Raw genomic sequence first — 15,879 nt, 5'->3', positions numbered from 1 at the left:
GGAGGGCCGAAGGGCCAGCTCCTGGGCTGTACATTGTCTTTGTTCTTTCTTTGTTCAGGGATATCTGTGGGTAAGCCGACTGAGGCCCCTCTGATCTTCAGTACTTTCTGGGGTCTGATCATTCCTGGTGTAACCCCTTGCCTTGTTAGCCCTCCCTGTTTCCAGCATGAATTCCCCGTGTGATTGCTCTGCCTGACTGGCCCAGGCTGGTGCTAAACAGCACGACCGCTCACCCCTAACTATGTTGCTGTCATCTGCAGAATTCTAGATCATAGCCCTGACATTTCAGCCCAAGTCATTAATCCACATGTGAAGGCATCATTCTAGCCTGACTCATTCTCAGTCCATTCAAAGGTCACTTTCTGGGTGAATCTGTTCTCTGGTTCAAGTCTGTTAAACAAATAGCTTTTGAGGCTGTACCTGTGACCAATAAGACAGGCCAGGTTGTGTCTTAAATAAGCCCCAAGCCAGTCATGGGAGTAACCTATTCAAAGGGGAAATTTCCTTTTATATAGACATGGAACATGGGCATCATCTCGAATATCACCTGAGGGTGGAATCGAACCTGGGTCCCTGAGGCAGTGGGACTAACCACTGAGCCAATATGCCCTCACCCCACCATTGCTTTCCTGTATCTTGAACCTTTCCAGTCATAATGATTAAACACAATTAAAATCCAGCCTGACAGATGGTGTAAGCCATTTATTTGTGATCAGAGTTAGAGTGAATCATAGATTAAGTCATGAAGAAGTGTTATTAAGAGCAGCTACTGCTGATCCACTTTAGCAAACCTTGTTGCACGTGAGAAATCAAACAGGACACCTGAATAAAACACAGAAAAACAGAAGAGAGTTAGATATTTTTTTCACCAGGTCTGGAAACAAATACATACTTATTTTGAAACAACACCACTAGCTCTGCAGCTCAACCCAGTCCCTAACATCAAAAAGAAACAGAGACAATCAAACAGGGAACTCTCTACCAGTTAGATTAATGTTCCTGACCAGGAAAATGGTCGTCTTTTATAAAGGATGTAATAACAGAGCAATTAGAAATATATAATATGATCAGGCAGAGTCAGTGTGGTTTCATGAAGGGGAAACTGATAAAGGGGAACTAGTAGATGTCACATATCTGGATTTCAAAAGACATTCAGTGTAGGATTGGCCATGGGGCTATTTAATTTAAGAGTCCATGGTGTTGGAGGTTGTAAATTAGCTTGGAGAGAGGATTGGCTAACTAATAGAAAACAAAGTGTTAGGATAAGGGGGCACTGCCATGATCTAACTCTGGGTCTTTACTCACTAGAGTTAAGAAGGACAAGGGGGGAATCTGACTGAAACTGACAGGTTCCTCAATGGCCTGGATAGAGGGCACACTGAGATGCTTCCACTAGTAGGAGAGACAAGGAGTGAGGGACAACCCTTTAGAACAGAGATGAGGAGGAATTTCTTCAGCCGGGGTGTAGGTGTGTCTGTGGAACTCATTGGCACAGAGGGCTGTGGAGGCCGAGAGTATTTAAGACAGAGATAGACAGAGTCTTGATTCATAAAGGGATCAATGGTTATGGGGAGAAGGAAGGAGAATGTGATTGAGAAATAGGTCAGCCATGATTGAATGGCAGAACAGACTCAATGGGCCAAATGGCCTAATTCTGCTCCTATATCTGATGGTCTTATGGGAACTGTAATTGGTGGAGTGCCCCAGGGATCAGTGCTGGGGCCACAGTCATTTATAATCTGTATTAGTCATTATTTACAAACTGCATTAGAGATTTGAACAAGGGAAATGAAAGTATTATCATCAAATTGGTTAACGACACAAGAATAGGTAGGAAGGTGAGTGTTGCAGATGACGCAGAGTCTGCACAGGTTAAGTGAGTGGGCAAAAATATGGCAGATGGAATATAATTTGTGAAAACTTAAGATGTTGCAATTTGGCAGGAACAACAGAGGAGCTGAATATTATTTAAATTAGAATTTCCAAGGAAGCTTCAACTGGAGACTTATTTCTTTATAATTATATGAAATAATGTTTAACTTTTTAACTCTTATGATCTTGCTACTTTGTACCTAAGCTTCCTTCATACCTGGGCACTTTGTACCTGATATAACCCTGTCTGCAGTGACATTATATAGTTTTCAATATCCTCCTGCCCCCCTATACTTGAGAACATGTGACAATAAAATCTATAATGTAGAAAGAATAAGAGGCGACCTTACTGAAACAAATTAATAAGATAAATACCATCAGACCATCAGAAACAGGAACAGGAGGACACCATTCAAGAGGATTATGGCTGATTTGACATGTCTCAGATTTCCTGCCCTTTCCCTATAACCTTTGATTCCCTGAATGATCAAGAATCTATTGATGTCAGCCTTAAATATACACAAGGACGCTGCCCCCACAGCTCTCTGCGAGAAGAAACTACTCCACATCTCCGTCGTCAGTTGGTGCCCCTTTATTCTGAGACTGTGCCCTTTGGTCCCAGACTCTCCCATGAGGGGGAACATCCTCCCAGCATTGACCCTGTCAAGCCCCTTAAGAATCTGATACATTTCGATGAGATTACCTCTCATTCTTTTAACCTTCAAGGAGTATCATATAATCCCTACAGTGTGAAAACAGGTCATTTGGCCCAACAGGTCCACACCAACCATCCGAAGAGTAACCCACCCAGACCCATTCCCCCAACCCTGTTGCACTACATTTACCCCTGACTAATGCATCTAACCTACACATCCCTGAACACTCTGGGCAGTTTAGCATGGCCAATTCACCTAACCTGCACATCTTTGGATTGTTGGAGGAAACCAGAGCACCCGGAGGAAACCCACGCAGACACGGGGAGAATGTGCAAACTCCACACAGACAGTCACCCGAGGCTGGAATCAAACCTGGGTCCCTGACGCTGTGAGGAAGCAGTGCTAACCACTGAGCAACTGAGCTGCCCAACCTGTTTAACTTCTGCTCATAAGACAATTTCTCCATCCTAGGGATTATCCAAGCAAACCTTCTCTGAGCTGCTTCCAATGAAATGATATCTGTCCAGTTCTGGTCCCAGCGCTGATCCCTGTGGAACTCCACCAGTCACAGGTTACCAACCAGATAAAGAACCCTTCATCCCCACTCACTGTTTTCTGCCCATCAGCTAATTCTTTATCCATGCCAATGTACTGCCTCCAACACTGTGGGCTGTTATCTTATAAGTTAACCTTGTGTGAGGTAGCTTATCGAACACCTTCTAGAAGTCAAATACAGCACATCGACTGGTTCCCCTCTATCCACTCTGCTTCAGACTTCTTGAGAAACTCTAATAAGTCAGTTAGACATGATGTCCCTTTCCTGAAGCCATGCTGACTTGATTAGATTATGAGTTTATGAATTCCAATACAGTGCTAACGATACATGTTTGGCTAATCAGCCGACAGTTGCCCACGCTTTGGATCCCTCCCTTTTTGAGTCAGGGTATCACATCAACATTTTTCCAATCCTTTGGCACTTCTCCAGAATCCAAAGATTTTTGGAAAGTTACAGCCAGTGCATCACTATCTCTGTAGCTCCCTCTTTTAGAATCCCTAGAGACAGACCCCAGGACCAGGGGATTTTGCTCCCTTTAGCCCCATGAGTTTATCTAATATAATATAATATACTTCTCCAGAGATGGTGATTCTTCCCCCTGTATTCTTTAGTATGAATGGGATGTTCAAAGTACCCTTCTCCATAAGGACTGATGCAAAATATCTGTTTAATTTCTGTGTTCACCAAAACCGTGACTCCAGACTCATTTTCTAAGGGGCCATGTTCACATTGTCCTTTCTGGTTTTGATGTATTTAAAGAAACTCTTATTGTTTATTTTCATATTCCTTGCTAATTTGATGTTGTATTTATTTTTTCTCTTTATCTTTTTAGTCTCCTTGTTGGATTCTGAATTGGGAGGCAATTGCCTAGTGGTATTATAACAAGACGATCCATCCAGAAATTCAGCTAATGGGACCAAGGTTCACATCCCACAACAGCAGATGATGGAATTTCAATTCAATAAAGAATCTAATGTAAAGTGTCTGATGATGGCCATGAAGCCATTGTCAGAGAAACTCATCTGGGTCACTAATGTCCTTTAGGGAAGGAAACTGCCATCTTTACCTGGTCTGACGTACATGTGACTCCAGACCCACAGCAATGTAGCTGTCTCTTAATTGCTCTCTGGTGTCACAAAGCTAGACCTTTTTTCCTAAAAGCTGTTCCTTGATATTTTCCAGAGGGGTAATAAACCGGGCGGGGCTCTGATCAGTCTGGTTTGGTACAGAGATGAAAAGGGTTTTGAGAGGCCTTTTGTAAATAGATGAAACTTCAGACCAAAGTGACCATGCTTTAGAAGTGATTTGTATAAAGACAGGGGAGTGGTCAGCTCTCTAGCCGAGCTGAGCTGTTTTAGTTCAGTCCTGAACTGGCAACTTCAACAGGGAGCTGTGTGGAAACTCTCTCTCACTTTTCTGCCCTTCAACTCCAACCTGTAAGTATGTGTTCCATTTGTCCTGAGTTTTAAAGGGGGTTTACTTTTTGGGATGTTGTGTATATTTGGAACAGCTGGCGAGGTTGAGTTCTATAAGGGTTCTTTATTCTGTTCTTTGTGCTTCACTGTGTAATTTTGTGAATAAATTTTTGTCTGTTTTAAAATCTAGTAGTCAACCTAGCTACCTCACTCTGAGTAATTTTCACTATTCACTTACCGAAACAAATTGCAAAGTTAGATCTAGGGCTGCCTGCTTAAGAATGTTTTGAGTGGTTGGCCTGGTCACATGGCAATTAGGGATGCGTGATAAATGGTTGCCTGTCCAAAGATGCCCTCACCCGTGAGTGAATATAAAATAATCTCAGCCTTTGGGACGATCATGGACTTTGACCTAAATAATGTTCCCAGACCTGAACACCATACTCCAAATGTAGTCTGACCAATGATATTGTTGAGGTGTAACATCCCCACCTCATGTTTACACTCTAAGCCCCGAATTATAAACCCAAGGATCCTATAAACCTTCTTGAAGATTGTTCCAACTTGTAAGGCCACCTTCAGAGAACCATGCCCCTGAACCCCGAGGTGTCTCTGCTCCTGTCCTCCCCTCAAAGTTGTCCCATTGAGTCGGTATTGTCTCTCTATGTTCCTTCTCCCAAAATGCATCACCTCACGTTTCCCTGCTTTGAAATGCATTTGCCAGGTGTCTGTCCATTTGGCCAACTGTTCAATGTCCCTCTGGAGTCTCTCTGCACCAGCCTCACAATTCCCTATTCTCCCTGGCTTCGTACCCTCTCCAAACATAGAGATTTTACCCTCAACACTCATCCCTAAAATTATTTATATAAATCAGAAAAACCAAGGTTCCCAACACAGAACTCTGGGGAACACCATTTTCAACTGGCCTCCAACCTGAGAAATGCCCATCTATACCCACCCTCTGTTTCTTATCTGTTAGGCACCTTCTAATCCACGTTGCAGAGGTCCCATTAATCCCAAACATTTCTCATTTGTTAACCAACCTACCATGTGACACTGTGTCAAGTCCTATCTGAAAATTCAAATAGACAACATTCACAGCAGAACCCGAATCAAAGAGCTCAACTCAATTTGTCAGACATGACCTGCCATTGACAAAGCCAGGTTGACTGTCTAGTTACAAGTTCTATTTCTCTGAGTGTATATTTACCATAAACCAGATCAGGGCTTCCATCAGTTTCCCCACTATTGATGTCACACTGACAGGACTATGGTTTCCTGGGTTATCATTTGCCTCTTTCTTAAACAATAGCATGACATTTCCAATCCCTCAGGACTAATTCTATATTCAGAGGGGCCAGGAAAATGTCTGTCAATGGCTCTGCAATTTGTTCCCTTACCTCTCTCAGCAATCTCGTATGCATCCCATCTGGGCCTGGCAACTTCTCTCGCTGGAGATTTGCCAGTCTTTTTAGCACCTCTTCTTTATTTATCACTATACGGTTCAGATGCTGAGCACCAACATCTCACCATTTTCTAATTTGGTAAAAACAGACGCCAAATATTTATTTCATAGCCCCCTGTCTTATCCTTTGCTTCAGTGAGCAGCTTGCCCTGTTTGGTCCTTATGGGCCGCACACTATCCTTCACTAATCTTTTATTGTTGATATGTTTGATGAACATTTGACTTTGTTTTAGCACAGCCTGCCATCCTTTCCTTCTGCTTCCCCTTAGCCTTCACCTCTCTCCTGCATTTGAGACACTCTTCCTGATTTACTGCCATTATTATTCCGGTGTGTTTTTCTACTTTATTGTCTCATCAATACCCTTGGCCATCTTGGGTACTCTCGTTTTGGATAGCCCCACACACTATCTTTTTCCAGTCCACCCAAGGGTAATTCAAATCACCAACTATCACAACCCTACCTGTCCTGCAGATTTGCAGAATCTGCCTATAAACGTTCTCTTCTAGTTCCAGACCCTCCGACAGTGCGGCAGGCACTCCCTCAGCACTGACCCTCCGACAGTGCCCACTCCCTCAGTACTGACCCTCTGACAGTGCCCACTCTCTCAGCACTGACCCTCCGACAGTGCCACTCCCTCAGCACTGACCTCCGACAGTGACCACTCCCTCAGCACTGACCCTCCGACAGTGCCCACTCCCTCAGCTCTGACCCTCCGACAGTGCCCACTCCCTCAGCACTGACCCTCTGACAGTGCAGCACTCCCTCAGTACTGTCCCTCCGACAGTGCCCAATCCCTCAGCACTGACCATCTGACAGTGCCCACTCCCTCAGCACTGACCCACTGACAGTGCCCACTCCCTCAGCTCTGACCCTCCGACAGTGCCCACTCCGTCAGCACTGACCCTCCGACAGTGTGATACTCCCTCAGCACTGACCCTCCGACAGTGCCCACTCCCTCAGCTCTGACCCTCCAACAGTGCCCACTCCCTCAGCACTGACCCTCCGACAGTGTGATACTCCCTCAGCACTGACCCTCCATCAGTGCCCACTCCCTCAGCACTGACCCTCCGACAGTGCGGCACTCCCTCAGCACTGACCCTCTGACAGTGCCCACTCCCTCAGCACTGACCCTCCGACAGTGCCCACTCCCTCAGCACTGACCCTCAGACAGTGCCCACTCCCTCAGCACTGACCCTCAGACAGTGCGGCACTCCCTCAGCACTGACCCTCTGACAGTGCCCACTCCCTCAGCACTGACCCTCAGACCGTGCCCACTCCCTCAGCACTGACCCTCCGACAGTGCCACTCCCTCAGCACTGACCCTCAGACAGTGCCCATTCCCTCAGCACTGACCCTCCAACAGTGTCCACTCCCTAAGCACTGACCCTCAGACAGTGCCCACTCCCTCAGCACTGACCCTCCGACAGTGACCACTCCCTCAGCACTGACCCTCAGACAGTGCCCACTCCCTCAGCACTGACCCTCAGACAGTACCCACTCCCTCAGGACTGACCCTCTGACAGTGCCCACTCACTCAGCACTGACCCTCAGACAGTGCCCACTCCCTCAGCACTGACCCTCAGACAGTGCAGCACTCCCTCAGCACTGACCCTCCGACAGTGCCCACTTCCTCAGCACTGACCCTCCGACAGTACCCACTCCCTCAGCACTGACCTTCCGACAGTACCCACTCCCTCAGCACTGACCTTCTGACAGTACCCACTCCCTCAGCACTGACCCTCCGACAGTGCCCACTCCCTCAGCACTGACCCTCCGACAGTGCCCACTCCCTCAGCACTGACCCTCACTCAGTGCTTGACTGTGGTGTCAGTCCTCGATGTCCTGCTGTGGGCTGAATTTGTATTGACACATTTTGACTGGGATGAGATCATTTGTAAAAGGCTAACATGACACCTTCATCTTTAGCCAGCTTTACAGTTCCACTGTGTCACAAAACTGGTCCCTTTTTTCTGAAAGCTGTTCCTTTTCTCAAGGATAATGTCTCCTTGTTTTTTTTCACAGCAGTCATAAACCAATCCGAATGCTGTTTAGTCTGGTTTGGTACCAAGATTAAAGGGTATTGAGAGGCCTTTGTGTTTATATGTAAACAGATGAGACTTCAGCCCAAAGTGGCCATGTTTTTGAAGTGACCTGTATAATGAAAGGGGAGTGGTCAGCTCTCTAGCTGAGCAGTTTAGTTCAGTCCAGGGCTAGTTGGGTGTTCAACAGTGAGCTGGGTGGGAACTCTGTCTCTCTTTCGGTCCTTCTAAGTTCAACCTGTAAGTCCATTATAACTGCTAGCCCCTTCTGCTTTGATAATTGGTCTTTTTATTTCTGTGTCTGCGTGGAAGCTTTCTCTCTGTTGAAGTGCAAAGGGTGTGAATTGAAAATAGAAGATCATTGAAATACCTCAAGCACTGCTCATGAAGACATGAGATTCCCTTTAACAATCTTCAAGGGATGGAGTTACCATTTCGTAGATCTCAACCTCACAGAGAGTCAGGATTTTGTTATTCCCTCTGATGTAGATGTTGACATATTGGCCCTCCATTCCATTGCATTCGAAAGTATAAGTTATCTGGTGCTGAGTGATGTTGACTATCCCACATCTGAAAGGTTTAATTCATCATGTTAGTCACCAAATACACCTAGAATGTCGAACATTGAAGAAAATCCATTGTTCAAGCCTGCCTCTGATAAGACTAAGTTTCCAATCTGACATAATTCACCTACATTTTAACAAAGTCTTTTCCCTGGGGTTGGGGAGTCCAGAACGAGAGGGCATAGGTTTAGGGTGAGAGGGGAAGGATATAAAGAGACCTAAGGGGCAACTTTTTCACACAGAGGGTGGTACATGTATGGAATGAGCTGCCAGAGGATGTGGTGGAGGCTGGTACAATTACAACATTTAAAAGTCCTTTGGATGGGTATATGAATAGGAAGGGTTTGGAGGGATATGGGCCGGATGCTGGCAGGTGGGACTAGATTGGGTTGGGATATCTGGTCAGCATGGACGGGTTGGACTGAAGGGTCTGTTTCCTTGCTGTACATCTCTATGACTCTCTGACTTTGCCTATTTATCCTATCCATGCCCCACATGATTTTGTAAATCTTTATAAGGTCACCCCACAGCCTCTGACGCTCCAGGGAAAACAGCCCCAGCCTGTTCAGCCTCTCCCTGTAGCTCAAATCCTCCAACCCTGGCAACATCCTTGTAAATCTTTTCTGAACCCTTTCAAGTTTCACAACATCTTTCCGATAGGAAGGAGACCAGAATTGCACGCAATATTCCAACAGTGGCCTAACCAATGTCCTGTACAGCCACAACATGACCTCCCAACTCCTGTACTCAATACTCTGACCAATAAAGGAAAGCATACCAAACGCCTTCTTCACTCTCCTATCTACCTGCAACTCCACTTTCAAGGAGCTATGAACCTGCACTCCAAGGTCTCTTTGTTCAGCAACACTCCCTAGGACCTTACCATTAAGTGTATAAGTCCTGCTAAGATTTGCTTTCCCAAAATGCAGCACCTCACATTTATCTGAATTAAACTCCATCTGCCTCTTCTCAGCCCATTGGCCCATCTGGTCCAGATCCTGTTGTAATCTGAGGTAACCCTCTTCGCTGTCCACTACACCTCCAATTTTGGTGTCATCTGCAAACTTACTAACTGTACCTCTTATACTCACATCCAAATCATTTACATAAACGACAAAAAGTAGAGGGTCCAGCACCGATCCTTGTGGCACTCCACTGGTCACAGGCCTCCAGTCTGAAAAACAACCCTCCACCACCACCCTCTGTCTTCTACCTTTGAGCCAGTTCTGTATCCAAATGGCTAGTTCTCCCTGTATTCCATGAGATCTAACCTTGCTAATCAGTCTCCCATGGGAAATCTTGTCGAACACCTTACTGAAGTCCATATAGATCACATCTACTGCTCTGCCCTCATCAATCCTCTTTGTTACGTCTTCAAAAAAATTATCAAGTTTGTGAGACATGATTTCCCACGCCCAAAGCCATGTTGACTATCTCGAATCAGTCCTTGCGTTTCCAAATACATGCACATCCTGTCCCTCAGGATTCCCTCCAACAACTTGCCCACCACCGAGGTCAGGCTCACTGGTCTATAATTCCATATCTTGTCTTTACCACCCTTCTTAAACAGTGGCACCACGATTGCCAACCTCCAGTCTTCCAGCACCTCACCTGTGGCTATTGATGATACAAATATCTCAGCAAGGGGCCCAGCAATCACTTCTCTAGCTTCCCACAGAGTTCCCGGGTACACCTGATCAGGTCCTGGGGATTTATCCACGTTTACGCATTTCAAGACATCCAGCACTTCCTCTTCTGTAATATGGACATTTTTCAAGATGTCACCATCTATTTCCCTACAGTCTATATCTTCCATATCCTTTTCCACAGTAAAAACCGATGCAAAATACTCATTTAGTATGCTCATTTAGTATCTAGACCTCTCTATTTCTATTTCGGGCGACAGACCCAACACGGACATTTACTATAAACCGACAGACTCCCACAGCTACCTAGACTACACCTCCTCCCACCCTGCCCCCTGTAAAAACGCCATCCCATATTCCCAATTCCTTCGTCTCCGCCGCATCTGCTCCCAGGAGGAACAGTTCCAATACCGTACAACCCAGATGGCCTCCTTCTTCAAAAACAAACTTAGAGCATGGATCAGTACTTGGGACTATGATGTTATGGCCATAACAGAGATGTAGCGTAGGAAACTTGTGCGTGGAGTCTGAGCAGATAGGGGTAGCTCTAAATGAGGTTTTTACTTCGGTTTTCACTCAGGAAAGGGACCTTGTTGTGAATGAGAACTTTGAGGAGCTGGGAAACAGGCTTGACCAGATCAAGATTGATGAAGGTGATGTGCTGGAAATTTAGGAAAACATTAAGATTGATAAGTCCCCAGGGCCAGACCAGATTTATCCCAGGCTGCTCCGGGAAGTGAGAAAGGAGGTTGCTAAGCTGCTGGCGAAGATCTTTGTCTCCTCACTCTCCACGGGAGACATACCGGAGGATTGGAGGGAGGCAAATGTTGTTCCTCTTTTCAAGAAGGGGAATAGGGAAATCCCTGACAATTACAGACCAGTCAGTCTTACGTCGGTGGTCAGCAAGGTTTTGGAAAGAATTCTGAGGGATAGGATTGATGACTATTTGACAAAGCATAGTGTGATTAAAGGCAGTCAGCCTGGTTTTGTGAGGGGCAGGTCATGCCTCACAAATCTTATTGAGTTCTTTGAGGAGGTGACAAGACAGATCGACAAAGGTGGAGCAGTGGATGTGGTGTATGTGGACTTCAGCAAGGCATTTGATAAGGTTCCCCGTGGTTGGCTCATTCATAAAGTTAGGAGGTATGGGATACAGGGAGATTTGGCGATCTGGATTCAGAATTGGCTGGCTGACAGAAGGCAGTGAGTGGTTGTAGATGGAAAGCATTCTGCCTGGAGATCAGTGTTGAGTGAGGTCCCGCAGGGCTCTGTTCTTGGACCTCTGCTCTTTGTAGTTTTTATAAATGACTTGTATGAGGAGGTTGGGGGGTGGGTGAGTAAATTTGCAGATGACACAAAGGTTGGAGGTGTCGTCGATAGTATCGAGAGTGACTGCAGGCTGCAGCGCGACATAGACAGGATGCAGAGCTGGGCTGAGAAATGGCAGATGGAGTTCAACCTGGATAAATGCGAAGTGATGCATTTTGGAAGGTCAAACTCGAATGCTGAATATAGGATTAAAGACAGGATTATTGGCAGTGTGGAGGAACAGAGGAATCTGGGTGGGCAAGTACATAGATCCCTCAAAGTTGCCATCCAAGTGGATAGGGTTGTTAAGGAAAGATACTATAGGAAAGATACAGAGGCTTTGGAGAGGGTGCAAAGCAGGTTTACCAGGATGCTGCCTGGACTGGAGGGCTTGCCTTATAAAGAGAGGTTGACTCAGCTCAGACTTTTCTCTCTGGAGAGAAGGAGGAAGAGAGGTGACCTGATCGAGGTGTACAAGATAATGAGAGGCATGGATAGAGTCAATAGAAAGAGACTCTTCCCCAGGGCAGGATTGACTGGTACGAGGGGTCATAGTTTGAAGATATTAGGGGGAAGGTATCGAGGAGACGTCAGAGGGAGGTTCTTTATGCAGAGAGTTGTGAATGTATGGAATGTGTTACCAGCGGTGGTGGTGGAATCAGAGTCATTGGGGACATTTAAACGACTGCGGGACATGTACATGGAGAGCAGTGAGTTGAGGGGTGTGTAGGTTAGGTTATTTTACATTAGGATTAAACCTCAGCACAACATCATCTGTGCTGTACTTTTCTCTGTTCGATGTTCTATCTCAGCCAGGCCTACAGGGGCTGACCTGACCTCCCAGTCACCACCCACTATAATCCCCCTTCCCACTCCCTTTCTGACATGGCCATCCTTGTCCTTCTCCATTGCCACAATGAACCAAACTGCACATTGGGAGAACAACACCTCATCCTCCGCCCGGGTAGACTACAATCCGAACGACTCAACATTTAGATGTCCAATTGAATATCACCGCCCTCCCCATCTCCCGACTCCCTTTCAGAGTCCCTTCCCCCTCCCGTTCACTCCTCCCAGTCACCAACCGGATACATTCCTCTCACTGACCAACCAGGTCATACACTCTGTCTGTCATCACCTACCGCAACTTCACCATCCTGCCCCCGCCATCCCCTTTGTCTGCAGCTCCCACAAACCCACTCCAGTCTTGAAAAAGGTTACACCTGAAACTTGACTTCTCTCCCTCCTGATACTGCCTGCCTTGCTGTGTCCCCCTCCCTCCTGATGCTGCCTGCCTTGCTGTGTCCCCCTCCCTCCTGATACTGCCTGCCTTGCTGTGTCCCTCTCCCTCCTGATGCTGCCTGCCTTGCTGTGTTCCCTCTCCCTCCTGACGCTGCCTGCCTTGCTGTGTCCCTCTCCCTCCTGATACTGCCTGCCTTGCTGTGTTCCCTCTCCCTCCTGACGCTGCCTGCCTTGCTGTGTCCCTCTCCCTCCTGATACTGCCTGCCTTGCTGTGTCCCTCTCCCTCCTGATGCTGCCTGCCTTGCTGTGTTCCCTCTCCCTCCTGATGCTGCCTGCCTTGCTGTGTCCCTCTCCCTCCTGATACTGCCTGCCTTGCTGTGTCCCTCTCCCTCCTGATGCTGCCTGCCTTGCTGTGTTCCCCTCCCTCCTGATACTGCCTGCCTTGCTGTGTTCCCCTCCCTCCTGATACTGCCTGCCTTGCTGTGTTCCCCTCCCTCCTGATACTGCCTGCCTTGCTGTGTTCCCCTCCCTCCTGATACTGCCTGCCTTGCTGTGTCCCTCTCCCTCCTGATACTGCCTGCCTTGCTGTGTCCCTCTCCCTCCTGATACTGCCTGCCTTGCTGTGTCCCTCACCCTCCTCCTTTGGATTCCAGCAGCTGCAGTTTATTTCCATTTATCTTATGTATCCAGCTCATAATTTAATGTTCAATTCTATAAAATCCCCTCTCCTTCTTCTTGATTGGAGTGAGTACAGTCCCAGGCAGCTCCACCTCTCCTCACAGGGTAACCCTTTCATCTCAGGAATCATTCCAGTGGGCTTTCTCTGCACCACCTCTGAAGCCAGTGTATCCTTCCTCAAGTATAACCCAACACCAGGTTATAGTTTAACAGGGTTAATTGGAAGCACTAGCTTTCAGAGCACTGCTCCTTCATCAGGTGGTTGTGGAGCAGGATCATAAGACCCAGAATATTCTGTAAAAGATCACAGTGTGATGTAACTGAAACAATATATTGAAATAACCGAGATTGTTGTAAAGTCTTTCATCTTTTCGAAAGTGTTGCAGGTTTGACTTCATTAATGCGTAAATCCCATAACATTTTCATGTCAAGGTTTTATAAAAGAAAGTGATATCTCGGTTCAGACAATGTGTTAAACGTGTGAGGTTTGAATGCATGTATGCCACTGTAATTCTTTGCTCCAAGTTCTGTGTCTTCTGATCCTGCTCCACTTGCTATCTGATGAAGGAGCAATGCTCTGAAAGCTAGTGCTTCTAAATAAACCTGTTGGACTATAAGCTAGCGTTGTGTGATTTTTAACTTTGTCCACCCCAGTCTAACACCAGCTCCCTCTCATCATGGCTTCCTTGAGTAAGGAGACCAGAACTGCCCGAAACAGTCCAGGTGTGGCCTCACCAGCACCTTGGACAATTGCAGCAGAACCTCCTTACTCTTCAATTCAATCCCCCAGCCATGTAAGCCAATATTCTGTTTGCCTTCCTGATTCCCTGTTGTACCTGCAAATCGACTTTAGCGATCCATGTATGAGCTCTCCTCAGTCCCACTGCACAGCAGCATGCAGCAACCTTTCACCATTTCAATAACACTCTGACCCAGTAGTTTTACTTGCAAATTCTCAGACAAAAAAACCTCACGTTTACCAACATTGCACTCCATCTGCCAGACCCTTGCCCACTCACTAACCTATCGAAATCTCTCTGCAGACCCTCCACAACCTCTGCACAGTTTGTCTTTCCACTCAGTTTATTGTCATCAGCAAATGTGGATATGTTACACTCTGTCTCCTGTTCCAAATCATTTATATATATCATGGACAGTCACAGGCCCAACACCTCCCCCTGCAGTACCCCACTCACCACTGATCTCCAACTAGAGAAACACCCGTTTATCCTAACACTCTGCCTTCTATTGGTTAACCTATCCTCTATCCATACTAGTACATTCCCTGCAACTCCACCCATTCTTAACAGAAGAGTCTTTCATGCAGCACCTTATCAAACACCTTCTGTAAAACCCAGTGTCCAACATCCACCTGTTCCCCTCCACCCACCGCACTTGTTACATCCTCAAAGAACTCAGGATGTTTGTCAAACATGACCCTCCCTTCCTGAATCCATGCTGTATTTGCCTGATGGAACTCTTTCCATTCAGATGTCTCACTATTTCGCCTTTAATGATAACCTCCTGCTTTTTCCCGACTACTGACATTAAGCTAACGGGCCTGTAGTTACCTGCATTTTGCCTACACCCTCTTTTAAATGGCAGCGTGACCTTCACTGTCTTGCAGTCTGCCAGGACCTGCCCACATTCCAGCGAGTTTTGGTAAGTTACCAATAACACAGCTGCTGTAACTTGCGCCATTTCTTTGAGCTGTCTGGGATGCATTCCATCTGAACCAGGGGACGTAGCTATATTTAGCCCTTCAAGTTTGTTCAACACTACCCTTTTGGTGATAACAATTGAATTGAGGTCCTCACCCTCCATTGTATCCCTAACATCATTCTTTGGCAGATCAGACACATCTTGCACTGTGAAGACTGACACAAAATAGTTATTAAAGGTCTCAGCTGTTTCAGCATGACCTCATATTCATTCCCCTTTCTCATCCTGCAAGGAACCTACGTCTACTTCAGCCACCCTTTCCCGTTTTATAAACATCTTTCAAAACTTTTTCTTCCTGTTTCATATTCTGCGCTAGTTTGCATTCAGAGTCGGTCCTCCCTTTCCTTACTGCTTGCTTCCTGGTTCTTCGTTGCTATTTAAACTTTTCCCAATCTTCCTGTTTCCCGCCAGTCTTGGTTACTTTGTAAGCCTGACCTTATATTTGTGTCCCTTCGTTTATTTTTCTGGTTATCCAAGGCTGGTTCTTCCTCCCCTAGCTATCCTTGTTTTTGACCAGAATATACAGAGCTGAAAAATGTGTTGCTGGAAAAGCGCAGCAGGTCAGGCAGCATCCAAGGAGCAGGAGAATTGACGTTTTGGGCATAAGCCCTTCTTCAGGAATGAGGTAAGTGTGTCCAGCAGGCTAAGATAAAAGGTAGGGAGGAGGGACTTGGGGGAGGGGCATTGGAAATGCGAGAGGTGGAAGGAGGTCAAGG

At 46.5% G+C, this 15,879-nt stretch overlaps 1 protein-coding gene across 1 annotated transcript in view; it reads right to left on the bottom strand.

Annotated features, from left to right (window-relative positions):
• Positions 1 to 785: 785 nt before the first annotated feature.
• LOC140480278 (fucolectin-1-like) overlaps positions 786 to 15,879 on the bottom strand; it is a 30,226-nt gene continuing 15,132 nt past the window's right edge. The window contains exons 4-5 of the mRNA XM_072574986.1: positions 8,375 to 8,574; positions 786 to 822 (exon numbers count right to left, since the gene is read on the bottom strand). Coding sequence (XP_072431087.1) covers positions 8,409 to 8,574 — 166 coding nt within the window. The 3' untranslated portion in view covers positions 786 to 822; positions 8,375 to 8,408. The remainder of the gene's footprint in view (positions 823 to 8,374; positions 8,575 to 15,879) is intronic.

Source organism: Chiloscyllium punctatum, chromosome 8 (genome assembly GCF_047496795.1).
Source record: "Chiloscyllium punctatum isolate Juve2018m chromosome 8, sChiPun1.3, whole genome shotgun sequence".
NCBI classification, from domain to species: Eukaryota; Metazoa; Chordata; class Chondrichthyes; order Orectolobiformes; family Hemiscylliidae; genus Chiloscyllium; species Chiloscyllium punctatum.
Note: the sequence above shows the minus strand (reverse complement) of the source record. Positions and strands in the feature narration are given on the sequence as shown.